Source organism: Monodon monoceros, unplaced genomic scaffold (genome assembly GCF_005190385.1).
Source record: "Monodon monoceros isolate NGI ecotype Baffin Bay Population unplaced genomic scaffold, NGI_Narwhal_1 Super_Scaffold_14, whole genome shotgun sequence".
Lineage (NCBI taxonomy): Eukaryota > Metazoa > Chordata > Mammalia > Artiodactyla > Monodontidae > Monodon > Monodon monoceros.
This window is the reverse complement of record NW_021703770.1, coordinates 39486880-39507363: the sequence shown is the minus strand read 5'-3', so window position 1 is coordinate 39507363 and position 20484 is coordinate 39486880. Positions and strand designations below refer to the sequence as shown.

Genomic DNA, 20484 nt, shown 5'->3' with positions numbered 1-20484 from the left:
AGTGTATCTTTCTTCCAATCCCAGCACAAATATAACCATCCATAACAAGGGCTCCTAACCTTTTGGGTTTCAAGGACCAATAAATGAATGAACACATGAAACTTTGGATGATTCAAGGTTGCCAAGTTTCAATTTGCAATGAAAGAAAACAAATAATAATACATATTACCACCATGACTTCATAAAGCAAAGGACAACATAACAGGAGAAAGAATGTCAGTACATAATTGCAAGATAAAGAATTTGTTTTAATCTTAAAGTTAGCTTATGGAATTTAGTTTTATTCTCACTCTGCCACAAGTCAGTGAAAATTCTATTAGAGACTGGCACTGGTCCTGGGAGCAACATTTGGCCGCCACTGATCTAAAAGAGGTCTTTCCTGATTATCATCTCCCTCCACCACTGGGTGGAACTAATCCCCTTCTTTCTCCTCAAGCATTTTGTGAATACTTCTGCTATATCACACTGTTTCATAATTATTCCTTTTTTTTTTTGCGGTATGTGGGCCTCTCACTGTTGTGGACTCTCCTGTTGCGGAGCACAGGCACAGGACGCGCAGGCTCAGCGGCCATGGCTCATGGGCCCAGCCGCTCCGCGGCACGTCGGATCCTCCTGGACCGGGGCATGAACCCGTGTCCCCTGCATCGGCAGGCAGACTCCCAACCACTGCGCCATCAGGGAAGCCCTCATAATTATTCCTGTTAATATTTATCTAGCAGCTAGACCATAAGTTTTTAAAGGCACAAAGATTGTGTCTTACCCTTTTATTCACATACAGAACATGGCACAAAGCCTAGAACACAGTAAGCACTCTAAGAGAACTTATCAAATTAATTTGTACATAAGTCAGTCAAACGTAAAGAGAAAATTCTCTCCCTAGACAAAACTGACCATCTTATTTGCAAACTGGCATACCACAATAGGCCCTGGAGGGAGGTCCTAGAGATATGTAAAGGAAGTTATAACAACATCGAATACCATTGGCACACAGCTATGGCTTGCAAATTTTAACTGAAGTTTAAATAATTAGTCAACACCATTGTTCTGAAAAACAATCTCCGCTAAGAAATTGGTTTGGGGTCGTGTTTAAACATGGAGAGTGACATCGATTTATACATACGTCAAATGAAAATGGAATTTCCGGATGCAGAACAGAGTAAGAATCAAGAGGTAGGGTAATAGCCAGCAGCAGATGAGATCCTCTGTGTTCATTTATGCAGGTGGTTTATTGGTGAGTCATGGATCTGTGGTCTGAATACTGAACACTGAGCCGGCAGTTTCCTAAATTCAGGAAAACAACATGTCCTAATTTATTACCCTGACATAATTTGGCCACAGATCAGCAATGCAGTAAAAATATATTCCATAAAAATATCTTTATGGATTTTCTCATTACATTGACAAATGAGGGGTGGAATCACCTTATGGGTGGTGGAATCACCAAAAACGTCTATCCTTTATACACATATATCTCCATGAAGCAAAGAACATAAAAAGGGGAAGGAATTAAAATGATAATCAATTGTTTCTTAGACTGTCTCTTAAGAAACAATTGACAAATTCAGAGGCTGTCAGCCTATATAGTGTTATGTTAGCTATTACTTTTCACTTCTTAGCGGTATCCAACAGTTAAATCATTTAGTGTTGTCCTATGGATCAAATTTAAATTTACCTTTAGCAGTGATTAAATAGTTATGAAGCTACACGAAGCTTTATGGATAAAATTGTGGCAGCATTGGCAACTGTAAGCGGGATCAGAGGAAGAAAACTGAAACCCAGAGCCTCACAGCTTGCTGTGCTCATTCACCTATTCTTCAGGCTGAAGAAATGAAAACAGCTCTGGGGGCCAAACTTGTGCATATCTGAATCCAGTGCTTTTGTAGAAGCAACATCATGCAGGCACAGCTACATTATTTCCTCACTGAGGCTGGCAGGCCCCAAGGATCCCACCCCTGGGACTCATGCCCTGTGGACTCCTTTTCAAACTTTACCAGGGTTGGTTTGTGTGACCAATAGAATACAGAAGTGACTGTATGTCACTTCTGAGATTAAGTTATAAAAGACTTTGCAGCTTCTGTCTCGAAGTCTCTCTCTTTGTCTCTCTCAGATCACTGGCTCTGGAAAAGCCAGCTCCTATGTTGTGAGCAGCCCTAAAGAGAGGCCTGTGAGGCAAGAAACTGAAATGTTCCGTGAACAGCCATGTGAGTGAGTTGGAAGAAGTCTCCAGCCCCAGTCAAGCTTTCAGATGACTACAGCCCCAGCAGACAGCTTGACTGCAACCTTAGAAGCCACTGAGCTAGAGCCACCCAGCTAAGCCACTCCCAGATTCCTGGCCCTCAGGAACCAAGTGAGAAAATACGTGTTTGTTGGTTTAAGCTGCTAATTTTGGAGGTGATTTGTTACTCAGCAATAGGTAACTAATACACCCACTGTGATCTTGGGTAAGTTAGATAAATTAATTGAGCCTCTGCTTCTTCATCTATAAAATGGGGACTGATATAAATAGAAATATATTTATACTTATTGTCCTTTTTTCCAGAACAAATTTAAGACTACTTTCAGGGATACATAAAATATAAGGAAGCATAGATTAAAAGAGGAGGGAGGATAGAAAAAAAACGATAGTGGAAAAATAAGAAATGGGAAAGAGGTTAAAAAATAATACATTACGGGCTTCCCTGGTGGCGCAGTGGTTGAGAGTCCGCCTGCCGATGCAGGGGACACGGGTTCGTTCCCCGGTCCGAGAGGACCCCACATGCCACGGAGCGGCTGGGCCCATAGGCCATGGCTGCTGAGCCTGCGCGTCTGGAGCCTGTGCTCCGCAACGGGAGAGGCCACAACAGTGAGAGGCCCGCATACCGCAAATAATAAAAATAATAATAATAATACATTACACACATGTTAAAACTGGGCCACAATCTGGCTCTGAAACTTAGCATAATTCCTCCAGCCTCCTCCTACCCCACCCCCACAACTGCACCACACACACATAAGGTCAGATGTTAGCTCAGAGCCCAAAAACGTTAAAAAAAAAACACCTTTTTTTTTTTTTTTTTTTTTTTTTTGCGGTACGCGGGCCTCTCACTGTTGTGGCCTCTCCCGTTGCAGAGCACAGGCTCCGGACACGCAGGCTCAGCGGCCATGGCTTACAGGCCCAGCTGCTCTGTGGCATGTGGGATCTTCCTGGACCAGGGCACGAACCCACATCCCCTGCATCGGCAGGCAGACTCTCAACCACTGCGCCACCAGGAAAGCCCAAGAAAATCCAATTATTGAAGAAACATATAATTATACTTAGTGCTAACATGGATGAGAATTTTCCTTGGGCACTCCCTAAAGCAGACACTGTGTGGGGTACAGGCTCAGGCCCTCACACTCAGGGGTAATTTAAGGAAATGGGATGATGACACTATGTCTCGTATCATACCAGCCCATAGTGGGGCTTATACAACAGTGTCTGCTGTTACTACTGCCGTTCAGGGCAGAGTTTTACCAGTACTACAGCTCATCTCTAAAAAAGGTTTTCCCTTCACAGCCTAATACTCTTGACTTTCCATCCTCATCAATATTAAAAATAGTCCTTTTTCCCCCACAAGCTTAATGGAAACAGCTGTGGAAAATCCTGGATATTCCAAATAGTTTCTCATATTCCTTACATTGCAATAAGAAACGCAGTGGACATAAATGTCCACCCTCATGGTCACTCATGCTCAAAGCTTTGGGCCTCTTTGATACCCTCCCCTTTAAACCCTTTCTTATTGACCTCACCACCAAGTCTTAATGTTTTCAGTAATGTCTCTTCCCATCTTACCCCTCCTTTATATTCTTGCTGCCACTGCCTAGCTCTGAGTTTTAACTCTTTACTGTCATATTTAGGCAATAGCCCTGTATTAGTCAGCTCGGGCTGCCATAACAAAATACCATAGACTCGGCAGCTTAAACAAAAGACACTAATTTCTCACAGTTTTGGAGGCTGGGAAATCCAAAAGCAAGGTACTGGCTGATTCTGTTTCCTGGTGAGGGTGATTTTTCCTGGCTTGTAGATGGCCCCCTTCTCCATGTCTCCTAACATGGTAGAGGGAGAGAGAGGGGAAGAGAGAGAGAGAACTCTCCCTGGTGTCTCTTTTTATAAGGGAACTAACCCCCTACCCCCATTCATGAGGGCACCATCCTCATGATCTCATCTAAACCTAATCACCTCCCAAAGACCCCACATCCTAATCCATCACGTTGGGGGTTACAGAGGGAGACACGAGAGGGAGGAGATAGGTGGATGTATGTATATGTATACCTGATTCACTTTGTAATACAGCAGAAACTAACACACCATTGTAAAGCAATTATACTCCAATAAAGATGTTTAAAAAATTAAAAAAAAGAATTGTGGGGGACATTTCAGTCCATAGTAAGTCTCCAGTCTTTCCCAGTAGAACCAAAATGAATATGATTGTAAGAGAGCTTTTTCTCTCTTCTTTCATCAGGATTTAGTCAAGTGTCAGCCTGGGTCCAGACTGCAGCATGAGAAAATCTGACATCTTTGATATTAAAGAACCCAAATGCCTGCCCCAACTCTAATTCCTGTTCTTCACCCAACATAGCTCTTCCACTCACATTTGTTCCCTCTTGTCTCTGGGCCTTTTCTGTACTGTGAAATCCAGAACGCAACACCACCACTCCCTTTCTGCAGCCAATTCCATCCTTTAAACCTAGTTGAAATCCTGGCTGAGAACTGAGAGTCTGAGTTGGAAGGACTCCAAAGGTTACTCTGTCCAACCCTCAACCTCATTCATGCATCACATATTCACCAACCCGACATTCATTTGGTAACTTCTAAACCAAGTAAAAATGAATATGATAGATTCAGCCCCCAAAGAGGTCGCAGTTTGCACAGGGAGATTGGAATGCAAACGATTAGAATGTAAGTACAATGTTCAAGACCTGAACAAAGTGCTTTGGGAGCACATTCTTTGACACTTGTCTAGATTCTACTTGAATACCTCCAGGGACAGGAAACTCAGGTAGCTCATTCCATTTCAGAAAACTATAACCAAATAAAGTTAGCACACTGAGTGTAAATCTAACTTCTACATATTTACTCTAGTTTTTTCAAACTCCAGAGGTTTCAAAGATAAATCTAGATTTCTTTTCATATGTCTGTCACTTAGGTATTTGAAGACCATACCATAAATATCCCTAAATTTCTTACATGTTCTGATTCTAGGCTCTTCACCCTGTTGGCTGCCCTCCTCTGGCTCCACTGAAGATTTTTTATACCCTTCAAAGTTTGTTGGGGATTCACCAAGGTAAAATGGAGGGAGGCTATCCCCTCCTTCGTTCTTACCTTAATGCAAACTAAGATCACATTTACCTTCTATGGAGGGAAGGGGGCACCCTTATTATTTATTGTAGAAAATCAAAGTTTTCAGTGATTCTTTTTTTCTCCCTCATTCATCTAAGTGATCTCTCCTCTTGAATGGCTCATATTGGGGCTTGTTCATACTATCTTGTACTATCAGTTAATTTTTTTATGTATAAATCTAAGCTCTCTACCTAAACAGAAGGATTCTTGGCGGGGGGGTAAGGATACTTTTATTATTCATATTTTCCTTTAATAAGTATGTGAATGAATGAACAAGTGTTAAGGGAGAAAAGCCCTATGGTATGCAGAGCAACACCCCTTTCTAAAAGATGTCCACACCACAATCCCCAGAACCTGTGAATATGCTATGCTACATGGCAAGGGGGTGATTAAGTATGCAGATGGATTTATGGTTGTTGATGAACTGACTTTAAAGTAAAGAGATTATCCTGGATTATCACCCAGCAGGCCCAATGTAATCACAAGAAGGCAATAGAGATCACAGTGAGAGTGATCTGAAGATGCTACTCTCTCCCTTTGAAGATGGAGAAAGGAGCCATGGGTCAAGGAACTGCAGTAGCATTTCATCGCTGGCTGAGGCAAGAAAACAGATTCTCACCTAAAGCCTCCAGAAGGGAATGCAGCTCTGCTGACACCTTGATTTTAGCTAACTGAGACCCATTTTAGACTTCTGACTTCCAGAACTGTAAGCTATGTGTGCCATTTTAAGCCACTAAATTTGTGGTAATTTGTTACAACAGCAATAGGAAATTCATTCAGGTGCTACCATTTTGTGCTATTTGCCAGCCATCATTTGGCATTTTCCTTTAGATTATCATTAATCCTTATAACGCTCTTTAGATTTTAAAAGTGTTGAAGCTATTGGGTAAATTTGGAAAGATTAGCCAGCTAGTAAGAAGCAGAGCTAGGATTTGAACTCTGGTGTCTCTGGCTCCAACTTATGCTCGTTTTACAAAACCGCAATGCCTTCAGAAGGGATAAAATCACAAGCCAGATATTGTACCTTAGTAATTCCCTAAACATTTTTTAAAAATATTTATTTATTTGGCTGTGCCAGGTCTTAGCTGCAGCAGGCGGGCTCTTCGTTGCTGGTGTGGGATCTTTAGTTGCAGGATGCGAACTCTTAGTTGCGGCATGTGGGATCTAGTTTCCTGACCAGGGATCAAACCCAGGCCCTTTGCATTGGGAGCGTGGAGTCTTACCCAGTGGGCCACCAGGGAAGTCCCCTAAATATTCTGATTAGACTTCCCGAGTCCATTATTCCTAGCAGAAACTGGATACATAATTCGATAGCTCTTATTAACATTCTTCCTCTGTCTTCTTTCTCTCCGTGAACTTTTCCCTCTCCTGTTGATACTGCTTAAATATAAAATATGTAAACTGAACATATAGCTTTAAATAGATTAAATTGTTCACTTCATATCATATGTCAACTATAGTTTATTACTAGGATGTGAATTGAATACATTAGGTATTCATCTACAAATATTTATAATATCTAGTTTCCAAGGAAAACATGGTTTTATAGCTGATATCTTGGGGTAAGGGGTGCGGTGGCTTGAAGCAGGACCTCGGTCCTTGTCTTCTTTGAAGAAAGAATTCAGCAAAGAGACAGATTGTGAAGGAGATAAAGCATTTATTAGAAGCAAAGTACGTGTGGAAGATCATACAGGTGGACTTGGAGTGAGGCGCAGAATGGGGATAGCTTAGGTTGCTTACGTGGATACAGTCTTCCAGAGTGTCTCTGGCCAATCATCTCACTTGTGTCCACACTTGGCTGGACTCAGGGCCCTCCCTGGTACATGAATCTCTCAATCCAGATGGATTCCAGTGTGAAGGTTTCTGGGAGCTTGGCAGGACATACTATGGGTTGACACCCCTCCTTCCTTTGAACCCTGAGGACCTTCTCTACGCCTGTGTGGGCTAGGAAATCCCTTTGACCACAAGAATGTGAAAAATGTGGTCACACTGTCTTTCACCCAGTCAGGGCCTGATGCTCCTGCAGGTGTCTTATCTCAAGGTGTTAGCAGGGGCCAGTTGTAGCTGCTCAGCCTGGGGCCCATCTATCTCCTACCTCGAAACTACAATTGTTTTTCCTGAAAAAACATAACCAAACACTTCAGTGCTCTGACAAGAATGGCCATTCAGTGGTGATACACTTATCTGTGCAAAATTTATTGCTGGTTACAGATACAATAACAAGGGTGGAAATTTTGCAATTATAAGGATATAGTTTATCCTCAAATCCATAATGAAAATGTGAAACTTTCTGTAGTTCCTTAATTATCACAATTCACCTGTTGCAACATGCTACTTTTGTCTCTACTTGAAACGAGTTCATTATTGATCACCTATTGTGTGCAGTGGTCACTATAACATAGTGCTTTAGAACGCAAGCTAAGATGCAAGGCAGATGACTGTACTACTTCCTACTTATGTAAATAGTGCAAATCACCCTCAGTGAGACTCAAGTTTCCTCTCCTGTGAAATGGATATAATGGTGACACCTACCTCATATGAGAGTTATGAGGATATAATGAGACAATGCATTTAGAACAGGGGATAGTATAAAGTAAGCACTGTGGGTTTATACGGGTGTATAAAAGAGACAGGATCCCTGCCCTTGAGAAGCTTATACTCTTACAGTTAAGGTGTACAGGTAAGCAAAGAATTATAGTTTTTAAGAAGTGTGCAGATCAGCAGCTACTATTTTTGAGTTCACAGTGTGGGAGCTTCTGCTGAAGTCCGCATATTGGCATGACCTGCTTCAGGGGCACTCATGACCGGGCACCTGCTGTAAAGTGCTCTAGACCCACCCCAAGGTCTCAGTTCCCCTGAAACCCTTCACCTTTTACCCTCTGTATTCTGGAGACTTATCTACGGAATTACATAAAGTAATGAATGAAAAAGTAATCCTGCCTGATTATCTGATGGCTGGAGAAGAATACCCCTTCCCCCAAACATATCATCCTTAATATTTAAAGACAGCACCATAAGCAGGGATTTCTGAAATAAAGCAACTCTAGATACCCACTTTTCATATTCTTTGTCATGTTAAATTAATGCACAGAAACTTCCTCCTTCCCAGGAGATTTTTGTCCCTAATTCTGTAAGAGAACGATGATATATATATTTCCCTCAAACATACTACTGCCTCATGAATTCTGATGAGAATAGACTAGTTTTAAAATATTAAGTAAGACAAAACTGAATGCACCTATAACAGCCTCTGGCCCACAAGAAATGAGCCACAGTACATGATCTGTTTCTTTCTTACAGATGATTTGTTGATCTCAGTGCATAACTCCAAATAATTTAATTTCAAAGAAGCAGTTCTCAACCCCAGGATGGTAATAAAACAGGTACCTATTGCTTACATACTTAGTAAGTACTTGCTGATCTCCTATCCAAGACCTGGAGGAGTTAAAGATGAGTGTCTAGCAGCCTCTCTTCCCTCTAATCACTGATTTTGGCAAAGGCCATGGTAGTTCACCAGGCATCAGGCTGACAGCATCTCAGACCCACTTGCAGGTCTATTTTAAGCTTCCTGGCTGGCACCACTGAGATTCTACTGGACTATCTCCATGTGGTCACAGCTAACCTCCAATACCCCCAAGGGTTTTTATCATCCACCCACAAGAACACCAGGCCAATCTGGCTGAGCACCTGCTCATCTCCAGGTTTATTCTAGGGCAAGAAAATGACTACATGTTAATGGTCTAATTCAGGAACTGTCTTTCATTTTTGTTATCACAAAAAACACTGCGTAGACAAAACAGGTACTTTTGTGCAGTGCTTTCTTTGTACCATACTATTTTAGAAGCCCCTTCCTTTCTCCTTGCCTGTCCTTACAACAATCCTGGGTTGTTCAGTGCTACTTTTATCTACCTTCCAATGTCACAGTGTCAACAGGTGTTCTGGTGACTAAAACAGTCCGTGGGGTCAGAGCAGCAAACCCAAAGACCTTCCCTGGCCTTGGCCAGATGGCCATGTGATAAACAAACAGCACTTCTGAAGCAAGCCTATTTACTGGGTGGCCAAATGGAGCTCCATCTAGAGACAGGAAGAAAGCCAGGCCAGAGGAAAGACAAGATTGAGACACTAAAGAATCTCCCCCAGTGGTACAAACAGTTGGTTCCTCTGCAGAAGTACTATGACTTTATTTAGAACATACTTATCACTGAATCATACAACTTTGTAGCTAGAGAACAAAACTTACACCTCTAAATGAGTTTATTTCAAAGCCATTACTTTGGGGAGCCTTTATTCTGACTCCAGAAATACTTTGGCATTGCCTTCAGTTCTCATGACAAATTCTTTTGACTATATTTACTGGTGACGAATACCAATTTTTTGAGAGTGGGTGTTATTTTCAGAAATAGGTCATTCAGAACTAAGACTATTAGCAGGAGGGAATCAATACTATTTTGGTATAAAAACCAAGGTGCTAGTTATAGTAAACTTGGAGTTTCCTGGGCAGATCCAAAAACAATTTGAAAAGGTAATTTAAAAAGTGCTCTGAATAATGGCAATGTTGGTGTGGAATAATGAAATACACTACCAAGATGATCTGAAGAAGTCATTGATATGGATGTATATATTCTGGAGTCTCATGACTCTATTTTCACAATCACTAGGAAAAAGTTTATAGACAACAGGCAAGCCTAGTGTAAACTTCATTTCTGAGTCCTCAGGCAGAAATTCTCAAAATAAAAATCCACTTACCTTCAGTTACCTGGTCTCCATGTCTGCAACGTAGGGGCTAAGAGGTAGTGACATTCCTCATGTAAATAAATTACTTTAACCTGACTTCCTAAGGTTTAAGAATCTCCAATCTATTAATATTATGACTTCTCAGTATCTAGCTGTAGAACATATTCCACTTGAGGGTCTGGGTTTCCTACTCGCTAGGAGTCCTTAATTAAAACAAACACACTCATCTGGACATGTCTATAATACTAATAATAGCTGATACTTATATAGCCCTTACTACCTGCTTGTACTTACTTAACATGATATGTGTCAACTCAATACAACCCTGTGAGGTTAAAAAGTTTTAAAATATTACTATTTTTATTCCTATCTTACTTATGAAAGAACTGAGCCAGGAAGAGTTTGCCCAAGGCCACACAGTAAGCTGCAGAGCTGGGACTGGAACTCAGGCAGTCTATCTCCAGCTGTGCTCTTACTCACTTGGCTATATACCACCCTATACTGCCTCTATGAGACCACACAAAAACAGATACATAAATCAGATACTCAGTAGAATAAAGGACAATGAAAAATATCTACAAACTTGAGCTTCTCTGGTGGCGCAGTGGTTGAGAGTCTGCCTGCCGAAGCAGAGGACGCGGGTTCGTGCCCCGGTCCGGGAGGATCCCATGGCCGCTGAGCCTGCGCGTCCGGAGCCTGTGCTCCGCAACGGGAGAGGCCACAACAGTGAGAGGCCCGCGTACCGCAAAAAAAAAAAAAAAAATATATATATATATTTACAAACTTATGGGATGCTCATTTGAGAAGCAGAAAGGAGGGGTGAAGTGAGGCAAGACCCATGTAAAATGGGATGAAGGCCACATAAAGATAGCCACAAGAGTTCCATGGGCAGCCTGGTGCTGGGCAAAAAGGCCCTCTAATTTATTTAGAGAATAGAGGAGGCAGTTGGAAAGACGTAGGAGTTATAAAGAACCAGTTCCTGGCACTGTTTTGTGTCTATAAAAATTTTCCTTTATTACATAAAAATCAGATAATGCAAATTAATAAAAACAAAACTCCACAATACTGTTAACATGACAGTTTTTATATCCAGCTCACATCACTTTATGAACTTTATTGGCTAGTAAGCAGATATGCTTAATAAATCAAAGTAAACTGTTTAACAGTAGGCGGGTTAAGTGCAATGATCTACCTGATACCATCTCCGAGGAAGCTTTTAGAAGTCACTATCAGTGACTCATTTCCCATAAAGAGGGGATTACGTGTGGACAGAAGGACGTGAAATAGCCCTTGACATGCCTTCCCTTTAACCCCAGGCTGCCAATACCACCCCAAATACAACTCGTCTCACAGAAGGGGAAACTGAGTCTTATGGAGCGGAAATGACTTGGATGAAAGTCCTGACACAAGAGTCCAGGGCTCTTCCCACTTCGTCACAAATGCAGACTGCATTCTACCCTTTTCCTTGTAACCATTCAGGGCAAGTAAGTCAATACTGATTTCAAAGCCCTTCAGAAAACGTGAGCACACACCTACTCTACAGGGGAAAGAATTCCTTCATCACAGCTTCCTCTTGCTGCTGCTTAGACTGCCTTTCTCTCCCTGGGCCCTGAGAGGTGCCCAGAAAATGATAGAAAACATCATCCACGGCAACACTCCTAAAATCTGCAAAGTATCAAATGAATGAGGCCACAGATACTCCCGGGTTATCACGCCTTGTTATTCCAGGCAGGGGCGACTGCAGCGAATGCAGTTTCCCGTTGGGCAGGGAGCCGCCCCAACAGCCTAAACCTACGAAGCCCCGGCCCACTCGCAAGGCGCGGGGTAGGCTCGGCCAGCCCCCCGCCAGAGGCCAGAGATTCGCGGAAGCCTGCCCGGCAGGCAGAAGCCGGTCCCGGGGCCCAGCTCGCTTGGGGATGCTGGTCCGGGCCAGACGCTTCCTCCAACCCGTTCCGCCGCCAACCCAGTAACCGCGCGCAGCCCCACCCTCCACCAGGCAACCAGGCGCGGGCGCGGTCACGTGAGGCGGGCCCGCGGAACCAATGGGCACCTCGCGCGGAATGGAAGGGATTGTCTGACCCCCATGACGTCACAAAGCCGGCGGGGAGCGCGCCGCTCTTCCGCTCCCACGAGCCGGGCAGCGGCCCGCTCTCCTCCTCTCCGCCCACTCGCCACTGCGCAGCCAATCTGAAGGCGGGAAGAGCTCCGGCCCGAAAGTGTGGGCGGGGTAGGGTGGCTGCCCTGCGGGGCAGGGTCGCTGAGTGGGCCGGGCTGGGGCAAGGGGCCGAGCTACAGGGAGTTGCGCCGGGCTGCGTGGAAGGACCGCCTGGAGGTGCCGCCGCCGCGGCCGCCTCCTTGTTGAGAAGAAGCGGCTCCTCGCCTGCCGTGCCCGGTTCGTATTCCCTACTCCGGGTCCCGAGCCGGCCCTTCCGGAATCCTCCTCCACCAGCCCAAAGTTGTGAGGGGGCGGCCGGCGCGCTTGGGGAGCGGCGGCCGCGGGCGTGTGGAGGGACTAACCCCGGAGCGCCAGGTGCGCGTGAGGGCGTCGGGGCCGCAGCGGGCGTGGCGGCGCTGGGGGCAGCCGCAGGCTCGGGGTGGTGGGCGGGCCCGCCGCGCCCGCTGTCAGCGCCGGGGGCACCGTGGGGACCCGCGGGAGGGTGGGCTCCCGGGAGGTGCGACGCAGGTGGCGCGGCGTCTCTGCCTGAGGGTTTCCCCTTACACACCTCGAGTCCAGGGTGATCCCACAGTCAGCCGCCGCGGGCCGACCCTCAGTTTTCAGGACTGAAGCCGGTGCGGCGTGGGCGGGCGGTGGATGCCGCGCGCCCGTGGGCTCCGCTCCCGGGCTGGATGGACGGGCCGGTCCCGGGGCGCGCTTCTGCGGGCGTTGGGGCCCCCGCCGCCTCCACTGTAGCTCTGCCTCTCCCGCGGGGTGGGTTTGTTTGTTTGGTTTCCTTCTTCTCCCCACCCCTTTTTTCCTCCTCCATCCTCTAACCCCCCCTCGTAGCCCCATTCACCGGGCTGGGGCGAGACCTCGCCCCTCCTCCGCTCCCGCCTCCCCTGCCGCCGCCTCCTCTAATGAGCATCTCTGCCTTGCTTTCAATGGGCCGGTGCTGCTGTCGCTGCTGCTGTCCGCGCGGGTTGTGGATGTTGTCGGCTCCGTGTTGTGATGACAGGAGAATGTGTGTGTGTCCCGGGCCCAGACGAATTGGTAGGTATTCACTTAACTACCTGCGTTGGGTACCCAGGAAGGATGATGACTGATTTTGTGTGTGGATGGTTTTAGGTGGGTCGGCGTGGAATTAAGAGGTGAGATAGATAGCTTTGATGCCTTAGTGAGTGCAATTTTCAGGTAGGGACAAAGGAAACTAATCAAACAAGTGCTGGCTTAGGGCTTCGTGTCTTCCGAAGGCAACCGGTTTCTTCATTCATGTAGAGATAACAGGAGCTGTGAAATGTCTAGACATTAACCAAAAATGCTGAAAAATCGCAGAGAGTCTTTATGCAGGGTGTTTAATGTAATCAAATTACGTAAACTGGGGTTCTGACACATTTAATGATTAGTATAGCATTTTTTTTTCGTTTACACCAAAATTTTTGCAAACCTAAAGAGCTCTGAAGTCGGTACAGTAATTGCATTCTCTAATTTCTTCTGTGAGTTTATTGATGAAGTTGAATCATTTCTTGGCACAAACTCTGTTGAGCACATCAGTAAGAATGGATGGATCTCTTTCCTGTTGCTGGTTACAGCTCATCTTTCCTTATTAGTCGTGAGCAAAATTGGCAAAATCTGCCTAAGACTAAGATGCTGCATATAAGGTGGCTAAGTCTGGATCATGGGATAGGACCTTTTAAGTGAAATTGTGGCCAGAAATAACTGGAAAATTTGACAGTGCTTCAGTTTACCACAACTGTACCTTGCTGCGGTTCTTCCTGCCTCATCAAGAGCCGTCTACTTCATTAATTTAGCAAGTTTGTCGACAGAAGTTTTGATTTCATGGGGTTTTGTTGTTGAACCACAGGATATTCAGAAGGATACTCACTTAATGGTTTATGAAAGTGAACCATTTGAATGCTCACTTAATGGTTTATGAAAGCATTTGAAAGTACTTCGACTTCTAGTAGTAACTGGTCTGATGGAGAGAGTATGTTACTTGTACTGGTGGTGATAGAATGTTCATTAAACACAGACTAGGTAACTTCCCTAAGAATTTGACTTTCGGAGGCATGTTGGGAGTCAGTCCATATGCTAAGCCCCTGAGTAACTGAAAGATAGAGTTAATAAAATTCACTCTCTGCTTTTTTGTTTTTAATGTTGAGAATTTATGCCTGAAGGAAAAATGTATGTTAGAGTGCTTGCTGTTTGAATTTACGTATTATTCAAAGCATCTGCTGCATGAATCGGTCCTTTTTGCCACAATAGTTCAGTCAATTTCAAAAGCAGGAGGGTTGTCAAAGCAAAGGAATTTAAGGAAAGTGTGGGTTTCCTGGACTTGTTATTCCTTGATCAGACACCATATAGCCAAATCCTGGTATGCATCTATCTGTGAAAACCCCCCTCCAAACACACACACACACACACACACACACACACACAGTACTTTGATTCAATCTACTTTCCACACAGAAATACACGTTTTTCCTCTAAGATTCTTAAGTTTTAAAGTAAGCATAAATGCAAACGTATATAAAGTTACAGAGAAAATGTATTTTCATTAAGATTGGTGTCTGTTTACATTTTTAATAACAGAAAATATCTTTATACAAAACATGAAATAAGTTAATGTGCTTTCTGCATACAAACCTAGCAAGAGATATGATTCATATCTAGAAGCCAGTGTCATGTGGCCCCACGTTTGAGCACATCTCCTGGCTCAGTCATGTACACTTAACCTTTGGATGACTTTCAGGTATTCAGTTTGAAGTGCTGTTAGTTAAGTGGTTAGTCTTGATAGATTCCTGTTCTTCTGGAATTTCTGTTTTTCATGACTGCCTCTCAGAATACTTATTTAGTTATTGATTTTATTTCCAAAATTCTAATCATTTCCTTCTATTGCCTAATCTTGTACTCAATTTTGTAAACAAATCCCTTCTTAAATAGTGTAGTTAAAATAATGGTACTTTCTATCACATGCAAAAGGGGTTCTGTATGACTGGCTTATACAGCACTTATTACAGAAGCAAATTCAGTGTTTTCTCTGCCCCTTCACTGCATTCCACTTATCTTTTTTCTAACTGTGTTTCAAAAGAGGGTGCGTGAAAATAATGTAATATATTCTAACACTCTCTATGATATTTGTAAAATTTTTTCTTAATGTGTTCAACCTTAGGAAGGAATAGTTGATATTCAGACTCAGATGGTTTTATATTCCTTATTCCCTTTTGTTTACTGCATTTGTTTTCTTATTTAAAATATAAAGCCTGTTTATTTATAGGCCAGGTGAATACTTTGATGCAATACCTCAAGAATTCAGGGGAAATATATGTTACAAGAGGGATTCTCTTCTTGTAAAAATTACCTGAATTAATGATACATGTTTATTAAATTTTCTAGATAAATGCCCAGCAAAATGTTTTCAGTGTCATATAGTAAGTGATATGATTTTGGTTTATTCATGATTATAATGCTCTACCTTTTTTAGCCAAACCTTAGACCATTAGACTACTATTTCACTGTTTATTAATTTCCAAGTGCAAATAGATAACCTTTTTATAAAATGTAAGAGAAAATATTTTTCTAGGGGTGAATTCTACTTGGGATCCATTGTAGACAAAAATCATATTTCTGTAGCTTTCTTTCATGGCTGATAAGCAGAGGAAAATGGTAGCAAGTAAATTAAATTCCAGAACTGCGACCATTTATGTTATTAACAAAGTTTTAGAGCTGCTAGAATACTTAGTTTTTTTTTTATCACAAAGAATACACTAAAATTAAACAACAAATAAATGAACCCTGCATTTGATATCAAAGCCTCACTTCAATGCACACTTTTTATAAAGGCACAGAGTCCAGGAAGCGTGCTCAGATAGCATCCGCTCTGATGTGTTCACGTACAGCTTAGGAAAGCAAGGCTCAAAGTGGTGATCCAGCTTTTCCAGGATTATGTGGTGAATTGGTGGCAGACCTATGTCCGTAAACCTGCCAAATTGGCACAGTACTCTGGAGAAACATTGTTTGCAAGACCATCTACTAGGATGCAGGGAGGGCATTTTGGAGCTTCTATTTTTATTCATTATGTAAAATATTTCTTGTACAGGTTATAATGAACATTATATTAATGTAGTAGCATACGTATATAACTTACAAATAATTCACGAATACACACAGGTTGGGGCTGCATCCCAACACTTTTATAGTAGTAGCCATGTGTATCAAATGCTAACAATCGACCACTGGTCTAGAAACAGGATCTTCATAAATGGGAGAAGTCCCTGTGCAATTTGGGAGATCCACGGCCTTTTTTAAGGATAGGGAGAAGGGTGATTGGCCAGGTAGACTGCCACTGCATAATGTTATATAACCTTCGTCTCCTCCACTCTCCCCAGCCAGATCTATTGTACATTCTGCACAGTTTGTGCTGCACAAAGAAATACAAGGAAGAGAGAAAAGTAAAGCTCGACGACAGTTCAGTCCTGGCTCCATAAGTGATTGGGAGGTGTGCTTAACAGAGTATATCCTGTAGAAATAGTATATGATATGTGTGTAAAATGTAGTGCCTTAGGAGGCACAGGGAGCCTGTAGATTCACCTGCTAAACATTTGTTATGAAAGCAAAACTAGATTAAGTAATCAGAATGTAACTTTTGCTGTCTAGGAATCCCAGTCAGAAGTTCCAGCCTGCCTCTGTTCTCTGATGCCATGCCAGCACCAACTCAACTGCTTTTCCCTCTGATCCGCCACTGTGAACTGAGCAGAATCTACGGCACTGCATGTTACTGCCACCACAGACATCTCTGCTGCCCACCCCCTTACATTCCTCAGAGTCGCCTGAGACACACACCCCATCCGGCATATGCTACCTTTTATAGGCCAAAGGAGAGCTGGTGGCAGTACACCCAAGGAAGGAGATATGCTTCCACACCACAGAAATTTTACCTTACACCTCCACAAGTCAACAGCATCCTGAAAGCTAATGAATACAGTTTCAAAGTGCCAGAATTTGATGGCAAAAACGTCAGTTCTGTCCTTGGATTTGACAGCAATCAGCTGCCTGCGAATGCACCCATTGAGGACCGGAGAAGTGCAGCAACCTGCTTGCAGACCAGAGGGATGCTGTTGGGGGTTTTCGATGGCCATGCAGGCTGTGCTTGCTCCCAGGCGGTCAGTGAAAGACTCTTTTATTATATTGCTGTCTCTCTGTTACCCCATGAGACTTTGCTAGAGATCGAAAATGCGGTGGAGAGCGGTCGAGCACTGCTCCCCATCCTCCAGTGGCACAAGCATCCCAATGATTACTTCAGTAAGGAGGCGTCCAAATTATATTTCAACAGCTTGAGGACTTACTGGCAAGAGCTTATAGACCTTAACACTGGGGAGTCGACTGAAATTGATGTTAAGGAGGCTTTGGTTAATGCTTTCAAGAGGCTTGATAATGACATCTCCTTGGAGGCTCAAGTCGGTGATCCCAATTCTTTCCTCAACTACCTGGTGCTTCGAGTGGCATTTTCTGGGGCCACAGCTTGTGTGGCCCATGTGGATGGTGTTGACCTTCATGTGGCCAATACTGGTGATAGCAGAGCCATGCTGGGTGTGCAGGAAGAGGATGGCTCTTGGTCGGCAGTCACTCTATCTAATGACCACAATGCTCAGAATGAAAGAGAAGTGGAACGCCTGAAATTGGAGCACCCAAAGAATGAGGCCAAGAGTGTGGTGAAACAGGATCGGCTACTTGGCTTATTGATGCCTTTTAGGGCTTTTGGAGACGTAAAGTTCAAATGGAGCATTGACCTTCAAAAGAGAGTGATAGAATCTGGCCCAGACCAGCTGAATGACAACGAATATACCAAGTTTATCCCTCCTAATTATTACACACCTCCTTATCTCACTGCTGAGCCAGAAGTAACCTACCACCGATTAAGGCCACAGGATAAATTTCTGGTATTGGCGACTGATGGATTGTGGGAGACAATGCATAGGCAGGATGTGGTTAGGATTGTGGGCGAGTACCTAACAGGCATGCATCACCAACAGCCAATAGCTGTTGGTGGCTATAAGGTGACTCTGGGACAGATGCATGGCCTTTTAACGGAAAGGAGAGCCAAGATGTCATCGGTATTTGAGGATCAGAATGCAGCAACCCATCTAATTCGCCATGCTGTGGGCAACAACGAGTTTGGGGCTGTTGATCACGAGCGCCTCTCCAAAATGCTTAGTCTTCCTGAAGAGCTTGCTAGGATGTACAGGGATGACATTACAATCATTGTAGTTCAGTTCAATTCTCATGTCGTAGGGGCATATCAAAACCAGGAATAGTGAGTGGATCTTACCCTGGCAGTTCTCACATGAAATAGATTTAAAGAGCAGATAGATTTTTAAAAGATACTAATACAGTAAACATTTCCAGAGGGTCATTCTAAGCGTTTCCCCATTTGATACTCTAGTCAGCCAAGTAGTCCAAGTTGACTTTGTAGCCGGGTGGCAGGATCCTGAGTCTCCTTCTGCTTAGCTCGGACCTCACAGCACTTGCACTTGAGGCACGTCAGTTCCTTACTGCAGGTGTCTTATGACATTGGCTTCTTTTTTCAATCTGAGAAAATCAGGATGACCTTAGAAACAGGATCTTGAATAGGCCCAAAGCAGGGAACTTGCTGGGCATATTCTCTTGGTAAAACGAAAAAACATTATTCACACCTGCAGACCCCTTTCATCACCAAGATTCCACTGTACATGAGAACATTTATTTATTGCATGATCTCCTAGATATACAGCCTATGCATTATTCATGTAACTTTATTTTAACCTGAAGTAGTTTTCAAATCCAGTGCTTTAAGCCATAAAGGACCGAGAACCAAGTAATCTGAATTTGTAAGTGTGTGTGCTTATTTGACTGGAATCCTGCTTAAATGGAAAAACAAACGCTACCCCCTTCCCCACCCCTGATTACCTAATGTGATTGAAACATTTTCTATCTTGCCACACACTTGAAGACAATAAAGGTGTTTAGTTTTATCTACTCTTATTGATGTTAAATAAAGGAAAAATAATTTTTTCAGTTTATATTAATGAAAAGCTTTATTTAGTTTGAAATAAAAGATCCAGAATGAAGAGAAGAGACTGATATGTTCAATTACGGTCATCTGCAGCCACCAGCACGTCACTCTTATCATGTAATCCCCCGAAGCGTGGCATGCTGTGTGTGCTGGGTGGACTGCTGCTGGGAAATCATACTTCTAATTTAGTAGTGATAATAAGTTTCATCACTTTTGGACTTTTAAGGATGACACATATAAAATAAATTTAAATATATAATTTGGGGGAGTAAGGTCTAATATTACCTTCGGGTGCTGAAATGAGGAGAAGTTTTTTGTTTTTCCCCACTTAGATGTAGGTCAGTTAAAATAATTGGTTTAAAAACTACTAAATGCTTTAAACATATTGCAGCTTATAAATAGGAATGTTAAGATACATACATGAGAAATTTTTAAAGGTAACTCTTGTGCATGCCTGACGCTTAACGGAACACTTAGCAGCATCAAGTATTGTTTGCAGCAGTCGCCATAATTATATGCAGTCTCTTCCAATGCTGTATCAAAGTAAATGAAAATAAATATATTCAAATTGGCTTTTTGGGAGCTTATTTAATATGCATCAAATGGCATTTTGTTCCTGTGTTTAATGGTGATCCATGTACAGCTGTGCATATATTTTCATGACTTACTGTAGCATCACTGATAAAAGAATGGCTATGACTATGTTTGATTTTCACATAGATTTTAATACAAAACATGATCAGTTTTCCCTTGTGTAATTAGTTGAGGGGTGTTTAGGTCCTTTCGGATTGCTGTAGAATATGAACTAGATATTCAAGGACTCCCTCTGGACTGTGGACACTGAAGCAAGGTAGAATTGGCCGCAAAATTTGTTCCAATTGAAAACAGACTCAGGAAGATTGCAGCTCAGAAGACCATATGTTTGTTTTCTGAGGTCTATTTTTTTTCCTTTTTTTCTTTTCCTTTTTTTTTTTTCCCTTGAGTCAGCTTGGAACTTTCCTCCCAGGCAGTATTTTGGAGGGGGAAAAGCTATTGTACTATATACTTATTTATAAATGTTTTGACAGAGACTTCATCTTTTAATGAAGTATATGTAGAATGCAGTAGCAGTTAAAACTCATTTTCAGGCTACTATTTGAATTTCTCTTGAACACCACCACTAAAGAGTTCCACATTATCTTATAC

At 43.0% G+C, this 20484-nt stretch overlaps 1 protein-coding gene across 3 annotated transcripts; it reads left to right on the top strand.

Annotated features, from left to right (window-relative positions):
- Positions 1-11776: 11776 nt before the first annotated feature.
- PDP1 (pyruvate dehyrogenase phosphatase catalytic subunit 1) lies at positions 11777-19102 on the top strand. 3 transcript variants are annotated; one of them, XM_029222448.1, is made up of 2 exons: positions 11777-12623; positions 16905-19102. In XM_029222448.1, the coding sequence occupies exons 1-2, from the start codon at positions 11777-11779 to the stop codon at positions 18560-18562; spliced, it is 2505 nt and encodes an 834-aa protein (XP_029078281.1). In that variant the 3' UTR covers positions 18563-19102. The 3 variants fall into 3 exon arrangements, with proteins under 3 accessions (XP_029078281.1, XP_029078283.1, XP_029078282.1); XM_029222450.1 differs by having other exon boundaries at positions 12394-12485; XM_029222449.1 differs by lacking the exon at positions 11777-12623 and adding an exon at positions 13190-13301.
- Positions 19103-20484: the final 1382 nt, after the last annotated feature.

What these genes read in the sequence shown, in the direction of transcription:
- PDP1 (XM_029222448.1), top strand. Translation starts at nt 11,777, where the DNA reads ATGAGGCCACAGATACTCCCGGGTTATCACGCCTTGTTATTCCAGGCA. An exon ending in GACTAACCCCGGAGCGCCAG is followed by an intron (nt 12,624 to 16,904) that starts GTGCGCGTGAGG and finishes TTTGCTGTCTAG; the next exon opens with GAATCCCAGTCAGAAGTTCC.